This window comes from Rhinolophus hipposideros (assembly GCF_964194185.1).
Source record: "Rhinolophus hipposideros genome assembly, chromosome: 7".
Classification (NCBI taxonomy): Eukaryota; Metazoa; Chordata; class Mammalia; order Chiroptera; family Rhinolophidae; genus Rhinolophus; species Rhinolophus hipposideros.
The window spans coordinates 50648153-50673765 of NC_138053.1; the positions used below are offsets into that span (position 1 = coordinate 50648153).

The window sequence follows — 25613 nt, forward strand, 5'->3', positions numbered from 1 at the left end:
TCTTACGGGAGCTCCTTTGTAACTACCGTGTTTCCCTGAAAATAAGACCTAGCTGGACCATCAGCTTTAATTCATCTTTTGGAGCAAAAATTAATATAAGACCTGGTATTTTATTATATTATGTTATGTTATGTTATGTTATATTATATTTATTATATTATATAAGACCCGGTCTTATTTTACTATCAGTATAATAAGACCGGGTCTTATATTAATAAGTAAAATAAGACCGGGTCTTATATTTATTTTTTCTCCAAAAGACGCATTAGAGCTGATGGTCCGGCTAGGTCTTATTTTCAGGGAAACATGGTATACTCCAAAGTGTTTTATACTCCTAAGTGTTTTTATTTGCAGGGAGATGGTATGGTGTAGTAGGGAAGATATGGTCTTTTGAGTAAGACAGACTTGAGTTCAAATTTCAATTCTGCCTCTCCTGGCTGTGTCCTTGAGCAAGTTACTTAAGTTTCCTGAATATTATAGGATAATAATGCACTCAGTAAGAATATGTTGGAATATCTAAATTAGATGATTTATTTGAAGTTCCTAACACTGCCTAGCACAAGATAGACTCTCTCCCTCTCTCCCTCTCTCCTTCTTTCCCCTTCCCTCCCCCTCACCCCTCTCTCTTTCTCTCTCTCTCTCTCTCTCTCTGTCACACACACACACACACACACACACACACACACACAAAGAGAGCTAGATCTTCAGTTTTGAGAAAATTGCAAAGACCACAAGGCATCTCTTCCCCTGAGACCTTTTGGCGATCTCACATGATATCCTTTTCCTTGGGGAACTACCTCCCTACCTTTCTGCTTGCCTTATTCCTATTTCTCAACTTATATGTCTCTTCCTCTAGGAAGCATTTCTAGTATTGGTTAAGTTTGTTTAGATGCCCCTCCAGATGTTCTCGTGACATACTATACTTCATTATTTACCATTTTTATTTCTTTATTGCCAATGCCACCTTCCTTCTCTATGTCCTCTAGTGAGCAGTAGACTCTCTAAGGAAGGCACATGGAGATCACCTGTATCGTCCTTGTCCTCAGCACCTAACATAGTCTAACACATGGGAGGCAAGCAAAGATTTGTTCCGTGAGGGAGGGAGTGAATAAACACTAGCATCAGCACTTAAGTTTGATCATTTGGTGTTTTAAGTTTATATGTGATTATCTTACTTTTTTAATAAGACTTAGGACATTAGAAGAATAACATTTTCTCATATACATTTTAGGGTGACATTTGATAACATATGTAAGTAATTTTCTTGGACGGGAACACATAAAATGAAAGTTTATTTTAGCAAAAGTAGATGCATAAATATTTAAAGTTATTAATGAACTCTTAGTATTATGAGACAGCATTTTAAAATCAGCCTAAGTATCTTTGAAGTTGTTACTGTTAGCACCTAATGTATATTCCTGGTAAGTCAAACATTTAAGTATTAATTATTTTCTACTTTGTATATCATTGTGCTATTTTATGACCTTTTGCATGTGAGGGTGTGTGACTTAGTATAATTGATTTTGAATGGGTTCTCATTTATTTGGTTATAGATAATGTAACCTTTAATATTATTTCATTAATATGTTCTGGAATTTTAAAACCATTTTTATCATCTTTTTATATAAAAAAAATGGTTCTCAGTGAAATACTTTAATAAAGGTCTATTTACAGGCAAAATGGACAAATAGCAACATTTTCCATTTGATTTTTTTAAACTACTTGTTTATATAAGGGTCTGAAAGTTGATATTTTGAAATTTATTATTATGCATAGTAATTCTGAAGATGGGGAGAAGGAAAATGAAAAATCTGAAAGTTCAGATTCTTCCAACGCGGAATCTAGTTCAATGGAAGAAAGTTCATCAGATTCCGAATCACAATCAGAAAATGAATCTGAATCCAGAAAAGTCACTAAGGTAAGAGATTATACATTTATTGTAATTGAAAGTAAATATTCTTATAGCCTTTTCCCAACTAAAATTAAGTATTTCTGAAAATTAGTGTTTTGTAGAAAGTAAGAAACTAAGGAAGGGATTTAACATTGTCATTGACAAGTTAAAGTAAATTAAACACTGTCTTCATTCATCCACACCTATGATTTTTCCCCCTAGATACTCGCTTGCCTTATAACTCAGCCCTGCAGAGAAATTAGAAACTTTTTATTAACCTCATCCTTTGCCACCAGAATTAGAGACCTCAGTGTTTATGCGTGTGGCCTTTGTTATTCTTCGCTAGGATATGACAAGGGAGGCTTTTGCTAAATAGGAAGTTAAAGGAAGTCACAGAAATAGTGTTAAGCAAAGGAATGTAAATGTACATGCGTCAGAAGAAGTTGAGACTAACATCCTTTTTTAAAATACCAGGTATTTTGGATAATAGAATATTTTTAAAGGTTTAATCAAAGGGTATATATTCTTAACTAATTCATAAAAATGCAGTAGTCATGTATTTAAAAACAAAGGTAAGACCCACTTGTATAATAGAATAATGCTTTTTGATATGTTTTTAACCCAGAACCTTGTCTGCTTATCAGCAGAAAAATATAAATTGCAAAACTATAGTTATTAATATAAAATTCAGACCTAATACATATCTTTCTGATCACTAATTATTATTCCCTTCCTATAAATAGATCATGTTGATGCTAGGCTTCAAATGCAGTTTTTATAAACTACATTATTCCATATGTTGAAAATAAGGTTAAATCTTATCTTTTAAATTGAATTCATTTTCTTTTTAGCCTATTTTTTTCATTTATTTGTTTTATACTTACCAGTTTCTTTAATAAGTCATCTGAGTAACCAAGGATGAAAATAAATTTCTTGAAGTAGGTAATTACCCTCCTCTATCCATAGATGTATTGTTAAAGAATAAGCATGTTTAAAAATTGGCTAATATTTGTCTTATTTTAAATATTCTTGCATATATTAAAGCGTATTTTAAACTTGAATTTATATTTAAAATAAGTGTGCATATAGTACATAATCTAAAATTTCTACGTTTCCACTATTCACATAAAATGTTAGAGATTTTTAGGTTTATTAATTTGGCCTCATATAAAAACTTATCACATAGTGAGTTTGATGTCCTCTCATTTCATACTTAAATTACAAAAACACGTAAGATATTATTTAAAATAAAGGAGCATTAGAAACTGACAGTAAGTACAACCCAGGTTAAGAAATCAGTGATTTTTTAAAATGACCAAATAAGAAATCAGTGATTGTCAAGTGCATGGAATTATAGTGAGTTATTCTTACGAAGTTTTGTAAAAGTTGAAAAATTGTAGACCTTAGTGCCTATATAATATTAGAAACAGGGATTTAGGAGGACCCCACTAAAAAAGTCATAGAGGTACCACCGCAGGTCAGTGATTCAATTTGTGTCTTCTTTCAATGAACAGATTAAATCTCTTAATAATTGAAAATATTTTGCTGTAGAACATCAGTATACATATTGCAATGAGCTAAGACTCAAGAAATTCATGTGTTGCTCATATTGTTGATAGTTTCATGCCTGTATTTTGCTTACGTGCCTTATTTTCTGTTTATTAAAATGCCTTTTCCTGTCTGTAATAGACTGATAGGATTGTTTTTATCAGTTGGAATATTCTCTACCTTGAAGCCATCATAATTATTTTTTTCTTTCTATTTTTTTCTGAGTCATTTGGAGTTACCAGTTTTCTAATAATGGGCAACTCTATAATTGTGGAAAAGTCCTTCTTGCACCAAGCGTTGTGGATTCTGCTCTAAATTATGAGTAATGAAAGCAGATGGTGGGTGCTTTACCTTAATTTAGCATGACAGTATGTTAGTGCTAAAAATTCATATGCCTTAAATATGCAGCCCAACTAAATCTGTACTTTTGCTCTTTCTCTTCCATTTCTTTCATTTGGACAATGTGTTTTGGGGATATTGAGCATGAAAATGAGACCTTGAAGTACCTTGACTATATGCCTTTGAAAACAGTTCATTTTATGAGATAGCTATAGTGTTCTACTTCTTAGAAGATATTATCTTTATGCTTCAGTTTCCTCATCTATAATGTAGAAATGCTAGTAGTCACTCTCCTTTTTCCGAGTGCCATTATAAAAACATCAAATGTGGAAGTTCAGTGTAAAACACTATATAAATATAAAACAGCAGTGTTAACATTTTTTAACTTGAACATTAATTCCATGCGACCAACAGTATTAGCACTATAGAACACCAATGCTAAAAGGAAAAAACATTTTTGTATAACTCTTAACATCTCCTGTATTTTTTCTGACTTTCTTACACCATTCATGTTATAAGTTAACATTCAGGCATGACCCTTTACCTGCAACCTGTGATCTCATCCACTTTCTGCAGAAGCTAATCTGCCATCTGCTGTGAGTTCTCCTTCCTCTCTGCTCCCTAACACACAATCTCTACTTACCCTCCTTTTTCTCTGAATGTAGCTCTGAGTAAGCCATCCCTAGCCACTTAACCAAGACGAGGCCTTTTGGCCTTGTTTGTTGATAATCATATGCCTCCTTTGCACTTTCAGTCTTTTTCTCCACTAATCCCTCCTCTGCCAACCAAAGCAACTCAAGTCTTCCCAGGATTTAAAGAGAGAGAGGGAGGCAGGATGGTGTAGAAGAGAGACCAAGACAGAAAGTGTGACAATTAGAGTTTAGAATAATCCAGATATTCTCCATCTACTACCTCTTTATCTAATTATTTCTTAGTCTCTTTTAAAATTGTTTTTCACTCATATCAGTTCCTACAGATGCTGCTCTCTGAAAAGTTAGCCGTGATTTTTCCCCAACCCAGTTGCCTTCTCTTAGTAATTATCCTTCTTGAACTTTTTATGACTGTTCCCCTACTACTTAAAACTCCTCTGCATCCCTTTTGTTCTGAGTTCTTTGAACTTCTATCTTTTAATTGCATCACTTTTTACCCTCTTCTGACACCAAACTGTGAACATCGCCGCAAAGTTAGTGCTTACTACACATTATTTTTCAAAAATACTAATCAATGTAAAATAATTTATTTTTATTTATTTTTAAAACTTTTATTTATTTAAGTGTGTTTTTCCAGGACCCATCAGCTCCAAGTCAAGTAGTTGTTTCAGTCTAGTTGTGGAGGACACAGCTCATAGTGGCCCCTGTGGGAATCGAACAGGCAACCTTGTTGTTAAGAGCACGGTGCTCTAACCAAGCGCTCTAACCAACTGAGCCAACCGGCCACCCCTAATTTATTTTTAATCTTTTTTCGCTACATTTTTTTCCTGTTGTGAGACTTATTTACTCCTATAGCTTCAGCTAAAACATTTGTGTGAATTCTTCCCTAATAACATCTCTAAGACCCTACAGCAGCTGTAATTTTTCTTTCCAAATTCAAATCAAATTCTTAGATCTCTCAGGAGCTACTGGTTTCCCAAACCTAATGTAGCCAGAAGAAGACATGCTCTACCATTTGGTACCAGCATTCTTTCTGTTCTCCCAAATCTGTAGCCCCAGCATTATCTTTGATTCCCCCCTTATCCTGTATGTTTACACAGTTGCCAAGTCTTAGAGATTCTGTGTATCATTTCTCATATCTATTTCTTCTTTTTCTTTTACCACCATTCTAGATCATCTCTTCGTTACTTCTCTCATAGGCCACTGCTGTTGGTCATTCTCTGTCGCTTCCCCAGCCCCAGTTCTTCTATACAGATGCCAGATTAATGGTCACATTAGCTATAATGATGCTCCATTGTCATTTGAGTTCAGTACACCCCTCAGGCTTGCATGGCCAAACCTACCTTTGCAGCTTTAACCCCCTTTGTTTAGCGTGTGCCCTAATCCAAATGGATTATTTGTGGTTCTCTTAATATATTGTATGTTTTCCCATTTCTATGCCTTTGTTCTTCCTTTTATATCATTTCTCTTATTATAGAAAATATAAGCTGAGGAGAAAGTGGCCCTATATCAGAGGGTGCTCCCTCCACTTCTCCTAGTTGAGAATGACTATACAGAATAAAAAAATGTTACTAATGAGAGGGTATTACTCATGTGAATGGTGTATGGACAGTCGAAAGCTGAGAACCATTGTTGAATTGTTTACATTCCTGGAGTGTTTGTCATTCAACGCCATGCCCCAGCATATCCATAAGACACAAAACTATAATGATACATTCTGGTGTCATGTTTGCTTGTTTGTATTATTGATTGGGAAATGTTCTTATTTGAGATCAGATATTGTCAGTAAAGACCGAAGAAAATTATCTTGTTCTTCAGTTAGAATTATTTTGATAGGCAAGCATATTTTTATTTGTAGGTGTTTGTTTCTGAAATATATTTCAGGAGAAATATTTTAATTTGAGTCTAATCCTTTTCATGAAGTAATTCTTTTGCCACAAATAGTTGGCGATAAAGGATGTTTGGCATGTGGTCTGAGATAGAACATGGATAAGAGTGAAAGGAACTATTTTCTGAATGGTTTTCTGCTCTATTTGAGATATTGGAAACAAGTTTTACTTGTGTTTTTGCAAGTATTTATGTGTGTTGCAATTATATAACTTCTGTGAATATCGTAGAATAATTATTTTTTTCTGACAATTCAAAGCCTTGCCTCTTTCAATTTGCATCTTTCCTAGTTTAGTTCATATTTTAAGTTCTCCAGAAAAGAATATCATTTCACTTCAATTGAGATCTTTAACTAAAAGTGAATGCCATTAAGCAAGCTTCCTTATTGAAGTAGGTGTAATCTAGTAAGGAAGATTTGTTTAACAGTTTAGACTAATTCCTCACTTGTAAAGAAATCTCAATTTGCTGGGAATGTACTTTTGTTTTAAAGCACAATGTTAAGTGTCAGCCTCCGGTTTTTTTAAATCAAATTTGTTAGGTGACTTGACGGCAAGAGAGTCATTAAATTGTCCTTGGTTGGTAATTCTAATTGAAACTATTTCATGCAAATACCTTGCCTTGTGAGGCTGAAAATTAGCCTTGAATTTTTGTTGATTTCTAAGCACAGTATGGGTTGACAAACTTTATATATCGCTTACCCTGTTTCATAGTTTTAAATTTCAAAATCCTTTACAATGGTTTCCTCTTAGGAAGCATATTTGATGCTTGTCATGGCAGATCTTTTTTTCCTCAAACAGCATGAAAATGAACATGCATAATACATTTAAAAAATCTTTGCACATTTATTATTACATATTTTTGTTTGTAGTATTTTGAGCTTAATAAGGATTTCCAGGATATTTTATTTATTATTTGTAATGAAATAAATAGGGTTTCTTAACCCTGTGACTTTGTATTTCATTTTGAAAATGTTGATGTGTTGAGGTGTATAATTGAATACCATAGAAACAAAATGGAGATTTGAGGATGATGAATTGATAACTAGGTATTTTTGTAGTGAGATTTTAAGATCAGTTACTGTTGTCCTTATAAAAGTCTAATACAGTCACTCAGCTGTTAAAAACCTAATTCTCTATTTAAAAAATATACAAAAACAAATTGTCTGTGTTTCTGCCTGATCTCTTCTCAAGTACTAACACAATAGAAACAGTGGGTGATCTGTCAATGTGTTTGGTTTGTCAATGATGGTTTTGTATAAATATTGGGAGGGTAAGAAATAAAATTCACACAGTAAAATATGATTTCATCTGCCTTTTCTCTGCAGCTCCATGGCTCATGCTGCGGTGTGAAATTCTCATTTTACACACTTTGCAGGCGGAGCACATGAATTATGCATTGAGCAAGAAAAATCTCCTGCCTCAAGTCCTATATGCATTTACCCAGGTTCTGTCTCTATTACCAAGATGAATTGCAAATGGAGAAATGTTTGATAGAATAGGGCTCTTAACTTCTTTGTTTAGAATTCAGATTTTTATTTTTATAGTAGATCCTTTAAGTATGAAAATGTTTTGAACTTACTATGGATTTTTTAAAATGAAAAATGAAATATAAGAGAGGAATGCCAAACACATCATGAAGCTTTTTAAAACGTTGATTCAGAATGCAAGGCTTTTTTAATTCAGTAGAAATGACCATTATCTATTGCTAATGTTGTATTTCAGTCACCACTTATTTGCTGTTCTCAGAAAGTCAATGAAAGTCTGTCCTTTTTTCTTTCTGTTTTAGGCTTTATACCAGTTTCTCTTGCAACTCTGTCCTCTGTTGTACCTGACCTGATGTGTATTTAATAGATATTGTTACAAACTCTTAGCTGTGAAGTAGAAAATGAAGTATAGACCTGCCTCCAGCTTTAACTTCATCTTGATTTGATAGGTTTCTAATTTTTCAGGTGGGGAGGTTACAGTTCCGTAAAGCCAGTCATGCACCATTATAGCTTATAGGAAGCTACACCCATTGTGCTCAGCATGGCATTTTGATAAGTCACATGGTAATAAGCTCTTTTTGTTACACATTTTTCTTCACAGGAATGATATTCTAGTTGAGATGGCGTTTTCTTTCTTAACCTGTTCTTGTTACTTGTAACTTTTACATTTCAGCTTTAAAACTAACATTTCTTCTATTTTTTTACCTAAGTCCTAGAAATTGATATTCACTTGAGGTATGGAGAGAGGGGCAAATGTTTTTAAATAACTAATGAAAAAATAAAAACCCTTCTAGATGATTTGTAGTTTTCAGTGGCAGAAATAATGATTTTGTGAAAGAAAATCAATGCTGATGTTTTCTATTAGTGTTTGAATGAGTATTGTTGTATGGTCCTTGAAAACATTTTTTCTGATGATTGGCATAAGGGGAAAAACAAACAGATCTTAAAATCATTTACAAATCTTATCTAACATATAATTTGATGTATTACTCTTGTTCATGTATGTGTACTGTAGTAACAGCTGTAACACGGTTGTAGACTTTAAATGATGGTAATGGACCTTTTGCTTTCGTGATACCTTTCCATGGTTGGAGGAAGACTTCAAACATCTTTGTAATAATTCACGTAAACCGTAAGCTATGAGCTCCTTTGGTAGATTATAAATTATCTGAAGGCAGGGACTGTGACTGTCTTGGGTGTATTACTTCCATTGCTTAGCACAGAATCTGATACATATTAAAAATTCTATATACATCTATGAATGAATCAATCAATCAAACCACTTCAGCAAAATCTTCAGATTTGGGCTTTACTTTGAGAAAATTTAATGTAAAAAAGTATAGAGATAAGTGACTTTGACCCCAATACATCTACTAACACCCTAATCTTTGTTGATCTTTAATTGTTGATAATGCTATTCAGTACTGCACTTAATTTACCCTTTTTTGTTTTCTTTAAAGATTACACATTTTTTTCTGATTCTCTAAGCAATCTGTGCAGGTTTAGGGACATGTTTTCTACTCCATGGTTATCCATGTTTCAAAAATATAGTAGACTGAATAAGCAAACCTGAGCTGGAAGAAACCCTGGTTATATGTACATACGTTTTGAAATACTTACTGAAAAACAGTAAAGAAAGTAAATGAATTCTTTTCAACCCTAAAGAGCAGGAGCCTGAAAATGTCATCTATAGATTTTAATGAATACTTTTGGCAAAAGAAGTCTGACACAACCCAGGGTTGAACTGTGAAGTACCTGGTACAAGCCTGTCACAAACTACATCTTAGCAAGGCTAACCTATCATGAGCCATTGACAGTCTCAAAGCAGAGAATATATTATTTGAGAGTTTCTTTTTCTTAAATCAGCTTGTTTAGAAATTGTTTTCAAGACTGTTTATACCCTTTCTACCAAAGGATCAAATTACGTTTTCATGTTAGCAAAAAGTTGTCAGTTAATTATAAAATAATTATTTTCCATTAAATTTTCTTCTGAAGGTCCTTTATAATCTTTAAATACAAAATATTTTAGAATAATTGACAGTTTGCATGGTGGAGAAGAAATACTGTATGCTAACTAAAATAAAAATTTGATTCAAAAACTGGAAGCTTTATTTGATTTTCCTTTTCTTGGAAGGCTACGCAGAGGACAAATGTTTTGTTGAAACAGTAAGGACTACTGCATAGATTTTAAAATAGAGCATACAGTACATAAAATATTTCTTATTTTATAGGAAAAAGAAAAAAAAACAAAGCAAGATAGAAGTCCTGCTACAAAAGATGTTTCCCTTCTAGATCTAGACGATTGTAAGTGTTGAAATTTAAATTTTTTCTTCTGGGTTTAGTACTACTGTTTTTATTTTTGTGGTACCATTCATTTACATGTCTCAAAATATGTTAACATCTGTTGTGAAAGATTTATAGATGAATAATAAGGCAAGCAAATTTTAGAAAACAGTTCTATTAGTATCTTTTTCTCTCATCTTTTTAGCATACAGTTTTGTATCACCTGAATAATTGTAATTGGTCAAATAAAAGTGTACCAATTTCATTTTAAGATCTTTTACTTTAGTAATTTATACTTGTTTTAGTAAATAAATATGCTTATATAACAACTTCTGCATTGTTAAAAGTTGGTTATGGGGATTGAGGCATAATTTAAGGAGGGACGGAATTAGGAAAGTAAATGGAAATGTAAAGAACACCACCGTCTTCCACTTACCACACTTTTGATAGAAACAGAAATGTGTACAAAGCTTTTGAAGAACAATATGACTATACCTATCAATATTTTAACTGCAAAAAAGTCCTTGTCTCAACAAATTTACTTCTAAGAACTTGGAATCCTACAAATATACTCACTGAAGTGAGCAAAGATGTATATTCATCATCTCCCCTAAATCCTCCTGTATTATGAGAGAGGTAGTGGAATTGACTTTGTAGTAGTAGTTTTGCTCTAGAAGATGAGTAACAACAAGTAAGATTTCATAACTGTTAAACTACTCTCATAGTTAGATTGTCTTATTCTTATAAACAGAACATAGAGCTGTTCTATTTATGTTACTTACCTGGACTGTCTCCATTAGGCATGGCAAATTATTAATACAGAGAAATTAAAATGTATGATATGGAGAAATACTTAATATAGAGAAAGTAAAATAAAATTGGAGCCAAATTTGAATAATTTTTCACATATTGGCAAAGATTTTCAAGCAACATCCATTATTGCTGAGATTTGGAGAAACACGCATTTTACATGTTTTTGATAGGAATATAAGTAGGAGCAGCTTTTTGGAGTCATTTTAGCAACATCTATCAAACGTAAATTGCACACACCTTTTGACCTAGAAGTTCTTTTCTAGGAATCTGTCCTACAGATAAACTAGCAAAATCAGGTCTTACTCCATCCTTGTTTTAATGTAATGGCTTAATTTTAAAGTCCATATTCCAAGGTTTCTAAGACCTTAGATGATCTGACTCCTGCTCCTTCTTATCTGCTCTGTTCCTTTGATTTTCTGAAATACACCAGGCTCTTTCCTGCCAAGGGCCTTTGTTCTGCTGCTCCCCCTGCTAAGAACATTTCTTCCAGATCTGATGGCAGGCTTCCTTGTATCTCCCCAATTCCCCCTCAATAGTCACCTTCACTCACACACCTTCACTAATCACTCTTGACTGTTTTCATGACATTTTTCACTATCTGAAATTACCTTAAATATTTTTATCACCTGTTTATTGTATGTCTCACCTAATTATGATACAGTTAGAACAAGGAAGATAATAATAACCATTAACAAATCTTGGGGCTGCTGGATGGCTCAGTTGGTTAGAGCATGAGCTCTTAACAACAAGGTTGCCAGTTCATTTCTCACCATGGGATGGTAGGCTGTGCCCCCTGCAACTAAAGATTGAAAATGGCAACTGAACTTGGAGCTGAGCTGCTCCCTCCACAGCTAGGTTGAAGGACAACAACTTGACTTGGAGCTGCTGATGGGCGGTGGAAAAACACACTGTTCCCCAATTTAAAAAAAACACAAAAAACTACTATAGTTACAGCACTGATTTCCAAATCTTTAAAAAAAAAAAAAATGGGGCTAATCTTTATCTGTTAATTATGGTGTTATATATCCAAAATATGATCATTTAAAAATAATACATAAAGACCATGATTCCACTTGTATTTTTTTTTAAAAAAAGGAGTAAAAGAGGAGCTGTATCCTGCACACAAACACAAACATGATTGTACATTATTTGTTTCTGGAATGCTATAGAAGAAATAATCAATAGTGTGTTAACTCCAGTCCCTTTGGAATATAGTTCTAAACTAGAAATGAAGAGAAATAAAAGACTACTTTACATTTTATATCTTTCTGTGGTGATAAATATTTCACATACATATGTAACTTTTGTAATTGACAACAGTCAAGCATTCTTAAAAAGGAATTAAGAATAAATGTTACAAGGTACTAGAGTGCACTAATTATATTTTCTCCTTATATCTGACTCTGGATTTCCTGGCAGCTAAGGTAAAAAGAGAAACCTGTAAAATTACATAATTTTTATTGTTTGATTCTTTTAAAAAGCATGTTTTTATATGTAGAAACAGTGGTTTTCTTAAATATTAAGTTTTAAGAATTTCAATGTAAGATTTGTTTTATTTTACGGGAAATTTCATCCCGACTTATGTTTATTTTAACTCAACATAGTATACATTTCTGTTTGCTTTTAATATCCAAAAACTATATCTTAAAAAATATTTTATGGAAATGACACTTGAAACTCTCTAACAAATCAGTTCAGCCCATATTTATGGATGTCTGTTAAGTGCAAGTTACTTTGCTACCTGCTAGAACAGATAAATAGAATTTAGTCATTCTCTTCCAGAGACTGAAATCTAGTTAGGGACCCAGGTACCTGAACAAGTAACATTGTATATAAGAGATGTAATAGAGGTACAAAGTATAGGGAGAAAATGAGGAGGGAAAAAAAAAATTAAAGTGCTACAAAGGCCTATGGCAGTAGTATGAGCTTACAGATATAGACAAGTAGAGTGTTATTGGAAGAATACTGTTGTTGATCATGGCTCTTAAAATACTGACTTCATCATATGCTGCTTTTTTAGCCTGCAGTAGTTCTTTATTGCCCATGACAAGCAGTTTGTTGATCAAAAACTAAAAAGTCAATCTCCAGTGGCCTGAGTTCTCAGATTAATTTTGAAGGTGGGGCAGACACATTGCTTATGTTTTATGTAAGAGGCACATCATAATCCACAAAGGTTATTTTGTTCGGTACCCACTGCATATCAGGAAAACTGCAAGTCCTGAATTTACCTATGTCTTCACTCAGAAAACATTCATTGAACATTTGCTATGATCAAAGTAATCTGCTACATGCTAAAGATTCTAAATGGATAAAACATTGTCTCTATCCAAGGAACCTCTCAGTATAATGAGAGAACCCATTATAACCTCTCAGAGTATAATGGGAGAACCTAATTAATAAGTAGGTAATTAGATTGTCACATTATAAATGAAATAAGAAAGAGATATGCTGTTAGGTATTGGGGTACCTAACCCACCTAGCATGACCCGAGTGTAACACTTGAACCTGAGTATAAGTAAGAATTAACCAAGAAGCTGGAGGCAAGAGAAGAGAGTAAGGAGAGTAAAGGCATGGAGGAGTGAAAGAGCTTGCTACCTACTCCCTGACATAATCATTGTTTCTCTAAAGAAGCAGTATAGTTAGCAACTCTAGCAATAGACTGGCTCTACAAAATTAGCATTCTGTGCTTTTGAATGAAGTATCTTGATATTTCCTTATTGCATCTTTTGATGGGATGTCATCAGAAATACAGGTGTTGGCCCTGGTATGGCTTTAATCAGTTGAGTGAGTTAATTTGTGTTTCATTTTATTCATGTATGTAATGAAAAAAAGAATGGCTGAACATTTCAACAGTTCCTTTAGATTATAAAATTATATGACTTTTTATGAGATCAGTTGATAATACATTAGAAAGTATTTATGCTAAGATAATATGTGGCCTAACAATAGACGAGGCTTAGAAGTAGCACTATTTCTTTTTTCCAGACATATTTTATATTTCTGGAAATTAAAATGTCCTTTAGTTCCCCGTGCCATGTCATCTCAATAGGATGATCATAAAGCAGCCATCATATTCTGGTGTTTTTTTTTAAATAGGAAATGTAAACCTATATAATTACAATGTTAGTAAAACCAACTGTAAACTTTTAAAAATTTTTATTAGCCACCGGTAATCATGCTTCAGATAAGCTTTATGATATGTGATATTATATTGTTGAGTAAATTGGAGTGGGACAGTGGCGTGGAGTGGCTAAGAAGACAGTGGAGCTGGACTGTCTGGGTTTGGGTCCCAGTTCTGTTACTTACTAACTGTGTAACCTTGGGCAACTTACTTCATCTCCCTGCTTTAATTGCTTTAAATTATGATAATAGCCATACTTTTTAGGAATATTAAGACGATTTAATGAGTTGATAAATGTAAAAGCACTTAAAAATGTGTTGGGTACACGAGAAGCCTTGCATAAGGGTTAGAGAAGATGGAGATGATAACCAAGATGCAGCAGCAGCAAATTACATGTAACAAGTTCAGTAACATCATATTAAATTATTACATGTTAAAAACTTTACTTATTCTTACATTTTAAAGCAAAACTTTGATCAGAAGAATAATTATATAATTGCTTTATGAAATGTACTTCCATGAAGAAAAAAACGTTTTGTAGAAAGTTTTTAAAATGGAGAAAATAAAATGGGTTTGTAATCCAATTACCCTGGGTTTACATTCTGACAGATCAGTTCAGATGCTTTTCATGTGCATATCCCCGCTCCTCAAAATTAGATCTTACTGAGAAACTGTTTTATCACTTGCTTCTTTGTCTGTTTATCATACACATTCCTTTCCATGCCGTAAAGATTCTTTAACAACTTCATGTTTAATGACTGCATGGTTATCCTTTATATTGTTGTAATAAATTCCATTTAACAGATTTACTATTGTTAGAAATTTAACTTGTTTCCACTTTTTTTTTTTTTTTTGCTATCATAATCAGTGAAGCAGTACACATCATCATAAGTATATTATTGCATTATCTCTATGACTGTTTCCTTAAGATAAATTCTCAGGAGTAGAATTTCCAGGACAAAGGGTTTGAAGAATTCTATTGTGTAAAATTGCCTTCCACAAAGCTTATACCAACTTACACAGTACTGGTCTGAGCCTGCCAGATTCCTTATACCTTTACCGATGCTGGATTTTCTATTTAAAACTTGTCTTTGCCAATTTGATAGGTGGAAATGGTATCTCTTTTTAATCTGTATACCATATATGTGTGTGTGTGTGTGTGTATATATATATATATATATATTTTTTTTTTTTTTAACTACATAGAGTCAGTTTGTTTCTTATACATTAATTAAATACTTTAGCATAGTCAACTGGCCTCAAATCCAATTTAGGATAAACTTTCAGCGCCAGTTTTCATCTATAAATGTTCATCTATAGAAGATTTCCATCATCAAAGAAAGTTCTGTTGGACAGTGTTGGGCTAGATTATAGAGACCTTGCACACTTAAGAAGTTGGATTTTCATCTTATAGGCAGCTATGAGCCTACGCAGAGTCTTAAAGAAGGGTGTAACATGATCAGATTAGCAATTTTAAAAGGTTTTCAGATTTTCAAGTATCTGATCTCTGGTACATAGGAGTATATGAATAAACATTTTTATCTAGCACATAGCTTGTACTGACAAAGTATAATTAGAAGGGAATTAGAAAGCTTGTGCCCCTGTAATTATGACAGAGGAGAATAAAATAGAGAAAGGATTTAAACACCCTTTTAAGACTTCTAACTCAACTGGAGAACTCTCTTGAAAGTTATTGTTATTCTTTATATTGGTCTGACAAAATGGTTCTTTACCTTTTTCTTTTAGTGAAGTAGCTGGATAATAAATATTAGTGATAGTGTTATGTCATAAAAATGTTCAAAAACTATTACTCAAGATATTTATATCCTTATTTTGTTATACAATTTGCCATTATGTTTTGAAAGCTAAGACTAACAACTGCCATGACTTGATAATAACTTGAGTAAAACAAGATGTTAAATAGAATTGTCATAGATTTATTAATCAAAGTAATTTAATTAGATTTACTAACAAAATTAAAATGTTGCTTTTAATATTTATTAAATTTTCATGCACATTTACTAATTTGGGCTTTTTCTTGCAGTTAACCCAGTATTCACTCCAGTTGCACTTCCCACACCAGCTCTTTCTCCAAGTTTAATAGCTGATCTTGAAGGTTTAAATTTGTCAACTTCTTCATCAGTCATAAGTGTAAGTAATTTTCAAAATACGTTAGCTCAGTTTTCAAATGATGCCATTGCATCATTTTTATTAAAATACAAAGAATTGGAGTAGATTCTTAGTCTTGACAGTGCCTTCTCTAACAAGTTGAATGCATATTTGACCTTTAAATTTTGTGGATATTTTTTAATTTGCTCTACCCAAACCATTATCATCTCAATTTACTTCTGTTTATTATCTGCATTTAATTGTCATGTGTACGTTTTTCTCTAATACTGTTATACATCTGTAATATATAAGGGTTCTGTGCCACCTTGAGTTAGTTGATATACATAAATTCTGCCATAAAGAATTATTGTCTACATTAACAGACTTCATTCCCATAATCATTCTTTTTCTACCATGCTGTTTGTTTGTTTGTTTGTTTGTTTGTTTTTAACCATAGGCTACTAAAAATACCTGTTTTCATTTTCAAATTCAAGATTGTATTTCTCTTTATGTTATCTTCATGCATTGATTTACATTCCTTGGTGTCTCTGAAAAAATTCTTTAATGTTACTTCTGGGGTGTGACTTGGAGGGAGGCAAGAGGCTTGCCTATCTCAAAATAAGGCCAAAACCATCAGCCTGTCATAGTGTCTGAAACTGCAGTCACTTTTTCTATGTCAGCATATTATATCCACAAACCTTTCACTCTAAATCAAGCATGCTGCCTAGGATGTGTACTCTGTTGATATGCTTGACCTCCTGTTAATTTGTGTTAGAAATCTGACAAACTAAGAGATAGAACAGTAAGTTCTGATGGAAGCACAGGTAGCTGGAATAGATCTGATATGTCCCTGTTTCCCAAGGATGGCAGGGCACATAATTGGTGATCTGAGCTGCCAGGGAGCATAGAGCTGCTTCTGCCAGAAGTGGGAAAGAGGAGTACCTAGTTCTTGTAGATGATTTCCAAACCTCCCCTCACCTTTCACCGCCCGCCCCCCCCAAAGCAAATGTGATACCAAGGCCATGCAAAGAAATACTCGAAAGAGCTTCATGCATTTTTGCTCAGCTTTGGTCAGCTCACTTAGAAAGTAGAGGTGAAAACTATTATGCTTATAATGTTTTTATTTATAAGATGCAATTATCTTTAACCACTCAGAAAAGAGTATTGGGGATTTTAGTTTACTCTTGTTTCTAAAAGGAAAAGGCACATTAAAAGATATGGGGTGGGGGAGGGGAAAACAGTGAAAATAAGCAGTTAGGTCTTTCATTTATTTAAGAAGTAAATATTTATTGAGCATTTGTGGTAGGCTGTAAAGAGGAAGTGGTCATCAGAACATCTGTAGTGAAGTAGTCCTTGAGGGGAAAGGAAGCCCCTAAAAAACGTGGGAGGCAGTAAGGTAGTGGATAAACACGCTGGGCTCTGATACCCCAGGTGACCGGGGTGCAAATCCCTATTTTGCCACTTACTGGTTGTGTGACCTTGGGCAAATTGGTGGGTGACTTTTCTGCACTCCAGTTTCCTCTGAAGATAGTATCTACCTCATAGGATTGTTATGATACTCAGGAGATAATAAATGTAAAGCTCTTAGAACAATGACTGGCACATTGTCATCACTCAATAAATACTAATGTTTGGAAGTGATATATGTGATAATGGACCCCGAGTAGGGGTCTTCTACTTTATTAGCTATAAGAAGAATACAGTTGAGATTAGAAAAGCTCGTAGTAAATTTCCATTCTTCACAAAGTAATTGATACTTTTAGTACTAAGGAAAATATTGGGATGGTCTCTTCAAAGGAAAAGAAACACACTCCATCCAAAGAGTGTACAAAAAAGGACTGCCAGGTGATACGGCTGAGTGAAGCAGGACACAACACTCATCCCCAAAAGCTAACAAAATGGTCAAATTGTAGCAATAAGAATGGCAACCAGAAGTCCACCAGCAACAAGCAAATAAGGAAAGGAGTAGAACTTTCACAAGGGGAAACTGTAGAAGTAAACTGAATGTTCTGATGCAGAATGGCATCGCTCCTAATCCCACTCACCTCCAGCCCTCCAAATAATACTTAAGAAAGAAGATGAATCAACCAAATTGTAGGTTTTCTCATTATTGTTTGAATTTAGAAAGAAGTGGACTAAAGACATCAGAGGAAAAAGCAAAAGAAAAACCCTTAAAAATTACAACACTTGTATAATGGTTTGGGACCTCTATACATATAGGAGCCTTTTGGATCCTGAAATGAAATTCATAGATAAGAGAACATCCATAATTTTAAAACCAACATGTTGCCCTAATTGAATAGAAAGAAGAAATAAGAGTAATTTATCATAAAGTATTATTACATTGATATATAAATTCTTGACCATGACGACACTAGAAATGTGATGAAGTAGTTAAATGATGTTGGTGCGCATGGATGTGGCAACTATAACTGCAGAGTGATACAGGTGTGTTGTCTTAGCAACTCAAATGCTGTGGGCTGTCATGTTGCCATGTAGTACAAATTTCCAAAACATAGTTTCTCTGGTAGTTCCATTCCTGGAAAACTAGTATATTGAAACCTCGCAAGAAAATTCCTTCGTACTTGTATGTAAAGTGTTCTAGGATCAGGTACTTTCAAACGAGTTTTCACCTCATGAATGTCCAACAAGACAACTGAAAGTTGTGAGGAACACAGTATAGTTTTTATTGTTCATTGCAGGGCATCTGTCGTCCCTTGCCTTCACCCCTTCAAGTTAGTAGCGTCCTTTACTGTCCCTTCCCCCAGTCATGTGCCAACTGCAAACATTCCAAGCAGTGTAATGTAGTAGTTAAAAGCAAAGGCTCTTGAGCCAGACTGAGTTCAAATCAGAGCTCTGCCACTTTACAAAATGAGTGGCCTTAGACAAGTCAGTTTACCTTTTGGTGCCTCAGATTTTTTCATATGTAAAATAAAGATAATACTGCTACCTATCATGTTTCCCCCAAAATAAGAGCTAGCCAGATCATCAGCTCTAATGTGTCTTTTGGAGCAAAAATTAATATAAGTCCTAGTATATTATATTATAATATTTATTTCATTATATTATATTATACCCTGTCTTATATTACATAAGACCGGGTCTTATATTAAAATAAGACCCAGTCTTATATTAAAATAAGACCGGGTCTTATATTAATTTTTGCTCCAAAAGACACATTAGAGCTGATGGTCCAGCGAGGTCTTATTGTCGGGGAAACACGGTATCTCATTGGGTTGTTGCTAGTATTAAATGACCTCACATATATGAAATGCTTATAACAGTGCCTTGTGCATATTAAGCACTAAGTACTTCCTGTTCTTATTTTTTGTTGTTACATTATCATTACAGCTTTGTAAAGGAAAGAAATTCTAAGCCAAGGAAATTGTTTTCTTTCTTTATAAATGCTACACATAGATATTCTCAAACATGAAAATAACTAAGTTCACCTTTAAAGATAAAATGGGGGTGGGGGCATTACTCTAGTCAAGCCAATTAAAGGATGATTCAGAATCAATATCAATGGAAATGACAGTCACAGAATTAAGTGTAAATGTTCAATAAAAATAATATAAGAAATCAAACCTAATAGGTAGGGAGAGGAAAGGATGAAGGGATTCATGTTAATCATTTCACTTTTCATTAGTAGGAAATGAATCAATAATATGCAAAATTGAAACAGCCTTTGTTTTTGTTTTTAATGAGATTCAAATCTCTTAATGGGTTGTATATGCTCAAAGAACATTTATTTGAAGTTTTGGAGCTTTGTTTTCTATTTTAGTTTTTTTTTTTTTTTAGTTTCTTTTTCTTCAATTAAAGTAAGATTATAATCCCATTCACAAGGATAACTTGTCTGTTTCTCTGTATTTCTGACCATCCATTCTTACATCCATTCTGACCATCCATGGATACTTTTAACCATTCATGGTTAAAAGTAATTATTTTAAGTGAACTTATTTTTGGATGATTTGTTGCTTTCTTTTATGTAATATTAAAGTGTTTTATAATAAATACTAATTAACTTTTTAAAACAAATTATTACTATGAAAAATCGGCAGATGTTCAAAAACAGGCACAATTATGCTATTAGATGTCAGAAGAGTGATTACCCTTAGAAAAATTAATGATTGGCAAGGAACACAAGAGGAGCTTCTGGAGTGCTGATAGTGTCATGTTTTTTTCCATCTAAATGCTGGTACAGGGGTGTATTCCGTTTATGAAAAAAGTCATTGAGTTTTGCGCTTAAGATATGTTTATTTTTTTGTATGTTTATTGTACTTGAATAAAACATTTTTAAATGGACAAAAATAAAAACATTACTCATAGAAGGGAAAATATAGATAATAGATACATGGAAAAATGTTTAGTAGTAGTAGTAATGAATAAATACAAATTCAAAGAATCATTTTCCATGTGACACTGGCAAAAATTATAAAAACCAATGTTCAGTGTTGGTGAGAGATGCAATAAAACAGGCATTATATATTGCTCCACTGATGAAAGTATAGATTAGTACATCATTCTGGATGGCGATTTGGCCATCTGTATAAAGACTCATCAAAATATGCATAGGCTTTGACCCAGTAATCTCATGTCTAGATTTTTCTCCTAAGAAAAAAATTAGAAATTCAAAGATTTATGTGCATGTTGTTTATAACCTTACTGTCTAGTGATAGGAGAATAATAGTTACATAAAGTATGGCAGAATCAAAGTAAAAGATGTTTTTATTAAATAATTTGATGAGATAAGAAGATATTAATATAAAGTGATAAAACAATACACACTATTATGTATGTTATCTCAATTTTGTAAAATTGTACATTCATACTGTTTTTTTTGTTTTTTTTTTACTTTAGATAGCACTCGTTTTATTTTATTTTTTTTTATTTTGTTTATTTTTTATTATTAGTTTCAGGTGCACAAGACAAGGTAATACTTAGACAAGTTTTTCATTTATATCCCTCACACTGTGAACCCCTCCTCCCCCATCCCCTCTTCCACTATCCCTCCGACAAAACTGAGGGTTCATACTGTTTTAAATACAGGGAAAATTAAAGATTCGAAGAAAATGGATTATAATGTTTTCAGTGGTTTTCTGAATGATGAGCTTGTGGATGATTTATATTTTTCTTTGTTTTTCAGTATTTTCCAGAATTTCTCTAGGTATACTATGTCTATTGTCCAAAAAGCAATTATTTTTTAATTGAAAGGGAAAACATGTATACGAATGCCTAGGAGTCCTTGTTATTGACATCTGTATCTTGTTATTGACATCGAAATCTGTCTTTCTGAATCACCATTACTAATTAGCTGGCTGATATTGAACAAGTCCTTTGGTTTTCTCAACTCTAAGATGATGGCAAGGTAGATCTCCATGTTTCCTGCTAATGCTAATATTTCGGGAATCTGTGAACCTAAAATGGAATTTCAAAACAATGAAAATAGTTAATGCTGGGATGATTTGAAGTTTATGAAAATAAATATATGAAACATGCACAGTACTGTATTTGTGTGTCTTACATGAGACTAATAGCAATTGACCAACATGGCTAAAAAATGAAGAAATATTTTAGTTCCTGCTGTAGTATTTCATTGAACAAACTGAATTCTTTAGTGAATTTTTTTTACTAGATTATTAAGCTAAGAGTTTCTAAATTATTATACATCAAATCCCCAGAATATAGAAACAGCAGTCCTCAGAATATTAGGCTTTTGGAGGGGATGAGAAAAGAGTGAAGGGGAAAAAAGTCAATTTGCATATAAGAATAAATGTGAAAAAAGATAAATTGTTCACCTCTGGTATTAGAAATGTTGGAGTGAAACTCCAGTCTTTTCTGCTTTAGATGACTTTTTGGAGTACAAAAGTATTAAAGTAAATTCAGCAGTTAAAGTTACCTCTAAAAACTATTTTAATATATTTTCTGCTGATAAACATCAGCATGAAATCTTGTCTCATTCTTTCTGTTTTTGGTATATTTCTTCTCAAGCTAGTTATATAAGAAAGTTTATTAATTTGTTCACTTAATATCTAAGATTTATGTTTCTGTGGGAAAAAATGACTTACGAGTTCTGACCTTACAACTCTATGAGGTTCCAAAGGCAATGCCCCAAATTATGGATCTCCCATAAGCAAGTATAGTACCTATGGTTCTATACTTGCCTAACCACAGGTCAGAAGGTTTCTGTAGGAATATACTTTCAGAGTACCAACTTAAAATATCAAGTATTCACTTAGAAAGGCAGGGCAACATTTAGGAAATGCATTAAATTTGGAGTATAAAGACTTGATTTCTACCCGTGGCTGAGCTACTTACTGTCATTGTGACTATGGGCAATTCTTTGACTTGCGTAAACTTCAGATTTTGAATTTATAAGATGGAGATAATATTTTCCCTAAATAATTGTGTTTTCATGAGAAGGAAATGAAATAATGGTCGTGCAGTTGTTTGAATTCTATTCCATGGCTGTCTTGTGGGGTGAGAAAATGGAATTCTAGGAAACATCATGCTTTAAGAGGCAACAAAGGAAATGGCCAAGTAAGATGAATCAAAGAAGGAGATGAATCGTACAGCATGATGTCAGGAAACTCACAGTTTAGGACGGGAAACAGAGGAATCATTACCTTGTAGTAACTGCTGTACTAGAGGTACAAATCTGCCAGATGCTACTGGGTGACAAAGATCTCTTAGAGAAGAATTTACATATGTGAGCTTGGAACTGAATCTTGAAGAATAGTAAGAGTTTGTCTCAGTGGCTGGAGTAGAACAAGAGTGACATCACTAACAGAGGAAACTGACAGTATGCCAAAACCCGAAGTGTGAATGCACTTGGAGTATTGGAGAGATAGTAGTTCATTGTGGCTAAAGTATAGCACATATAGGTTGGAATACTTGAGTCTGATGCTAGAAAAGTACATTGAGGACATAGTGTCATAGGGAAATTGTAGTAATGATTCCTTAACTCATTGCATTCCAACCGTTTCACATCACAGTACATACTGAAAAGCGATAATATTTGTAATAAACTCTTGGGTAAACAGAATGCTGCAGGATGTGGGAGGCACCCAGCCCGAGTGCTCCAGTCACCACAACCTCGCCACCGCCCCCCCCCTTCCTGAGAGCTCATGGTGGGGGCAACAGCACAGCACGCTTCTGACTCATTTGTGGCATATTAGTGAGGAAGCACTGACTTAGCCGCCGTAACATAACAGATTTGAACCTCGTGAATCAAAATCTTTTAAGTGGAATTTAATTTAGGAGGGTGCAGGAAGGTTCGTTAAAAAAAAATGATCATTATAGAATAAGAGGTAATATATTGAGGAATAGTAAATAATTCCAAGGACAGTCCATGAAAGAGAAAACATAGTTGCAAAAAGAAAAGCCCAGTTAGATACAATATGCTTCCTGGGAGTTAACCAAATTCCATGTTAAGGATGTAGTCTTCCAGACTGGTTAAGTCAGCCCAAAACTACTAAGGCCACCTGCAAGTATCGGGGGTTTCCTAGCACTACCCTCAAGTTTGACAGTTGTGGGGAGCCATGATTGCTCTGGAGTCTTGTGGTCTGGCTCCTAAAGCATTATCTCTGCAAAACACCTAGGGGGTGTTTGCAAGTTGCTGAGGAATGAGGTGGGAGTGGCCGGTTTCCTGGGACACAGATAACTGGTGGCTATCAGGACATTTGGTAGTCTCTTTCATATGTTAATTACTTTGGGGATTTTTGTAGTGACTTTGTAGTTTTTTTGAAGTTAGAAATTTACCTTCTGTGAGGTAATGCACACATGTGATTGTTAAACTGCACGTACCCATAGGATATATATTGGTGAAGATAATTAAACCAGGCGCTTCAGCATCCCTGGAGACCGGCCGCATCATCATTTGTGTGAGTGTCTCTTTTGCATTCCCACTCCCCCCTTCAGGGACCTTTCGACTTGTGGCGGCTGGCCCGCCACAGACAGTTCACTAAAACAACTCACAGAACTCAGGAAAGCACGATACTTAGGGTTATAGTCTTATTATAGCAATAGGATACATATTAGAACCAACCAAAGGAAGTGATGCATAGAGGAGATTCTGAGTGGGTTCCAAATTCAGAGCTTCCAGGTTACCCAACTCACATCAAAGTGTGGCAGTATGCATGGAGTACTGCCAACCAGGGAAGCTCACCAAGCTTCCAGAGTTTTTATTAGGCTCTATTGCATAGACAAGATTGATTGAATTGTTGCTACATGGTTGAACTCAGCATCTAGCCCTCCCCTCCAGGTCAGGTTGATACCAATGGTCCAAAGCCCCAATGTATAATCATATGGTTGGGATTTCTGATGTGGCTAGTTCCTATCCTGAGTTATCTGCTTAGCATTAGCTGTCTAGGGTCCCACCATGAATCACTTCACTGGCATAAACTACCAGGTATGGTCCCTCTAGGGGCCCACCATGAAATCTAAAGATATTGCTATCACTGGGGAAATTCCAAGAGTTTAGAGATCACCTCTCAAGAGCTACCGACAAAGTCCAGATCTCTTTTTAAGTGAGACCAAATTCCTTACTGCACATATGCCAATTAAGTGTTTGTCATTCAACAAGTATTTATTCAGATCAGAACATGAGGCAGGTGCCAGAGATGTAGTGGTGACCAAGACGGGCTCGGTTCCTGCACTCAGGGGGCTTACAGTTTAGTAGGAACAGAAAGATTGCCTCAAAAGTATGTAATTACAGTACACTAACTGCATTCATTTTGTGACATTGTCTTGCCCACTTGGGAATTTCAGTGCATATAAGTTGTCATTATTTGTCGTTATTTCTCTGATTACGTACATTAATGCTATTATTTTATATTGGCTAAACTCCCACCTATTTCGTTTCCCCTGTACTATTACAGATTAAAATCTAACAAGAGTTACTTTTGACATTTAACAGGGTTTAAAATTTAGATATCTGAACTACTTTTCCTCTCACAAGAAGTAGAAGGATCATTTTCACAGTCCATGCTATTCACTGTCGACTTTCCTTGCTTTGGCACCACGAAGGATCACTTCACTCGATGAAGGAGTAAAGCCTCGCTATGTCAGGGTGGAGACAGTGGCAACCACAGCATTAAACAAAGGTCTGTGTACATTGTTACAGGTAGCCAGCATGGAATTTTCTATGGCCAGCAAAAAGATAGCATTTAGTTTGTCAGTATGACCAAGAAGCCATGTAATTAGGGTTCCCCTACGCCCTCAACCTATACGTTCTAGGGTAGGAAGGAGGAAACCCATAAGTAATAAATTTGAGCAGGTAGAGTGAGGCAAAAAAAAAAAAAAGGCTTTTTTTTTTTTTTAATACACAAACCAAATTTAGCATCTGAAACAAGTGTTTATCATTAGTTCTGTCAGGTCCCTTATGTAAGGAATATGGAAAACTGGCTAATAACTAAGCTTATAGCCTTTGCTATTGACAAAGATTGGCAACTAATGAAGTTATAGTTGTCCACGATTAGGGATGAGGTCTGG

General features: G+C 34.1%; 1 protein-coding gene across 2 annotated transcripts in view; it reads left to right on the forward strand.

Moving 5' to 3' along the window:
* The window catches only part of AP3B1 (adaptor related protein complex 3 subunit beta 1), a 223026-nt gene that overhangs the window by 141746 nt on the left and 55667 nt on the right, over positions 1 to 25613 (forward strand). For both annotated transcript variants that reach the window (XR_013993671.1, XM_081054083.1), the window contains exons 20-22: positions 1777 to 1918; positions 10030 to 10102; positions 16060 to 16166. Coding sequence is in view for 1 of the 2 variants with exons in the window: in XM_081054083.1 (XP_080910209.1) it covers positions 1777 to 1918; positions 10030 to 10102; positions 16060 to 16166 (322 nt within the window). In the remaining variant the exon portion in view is untranslated. The remainder of the gene's footprint in view (positions 1 to 1776; positions 1919 to 10029; positions 10103 to 16059; positions 16167 to 25613) is intronic.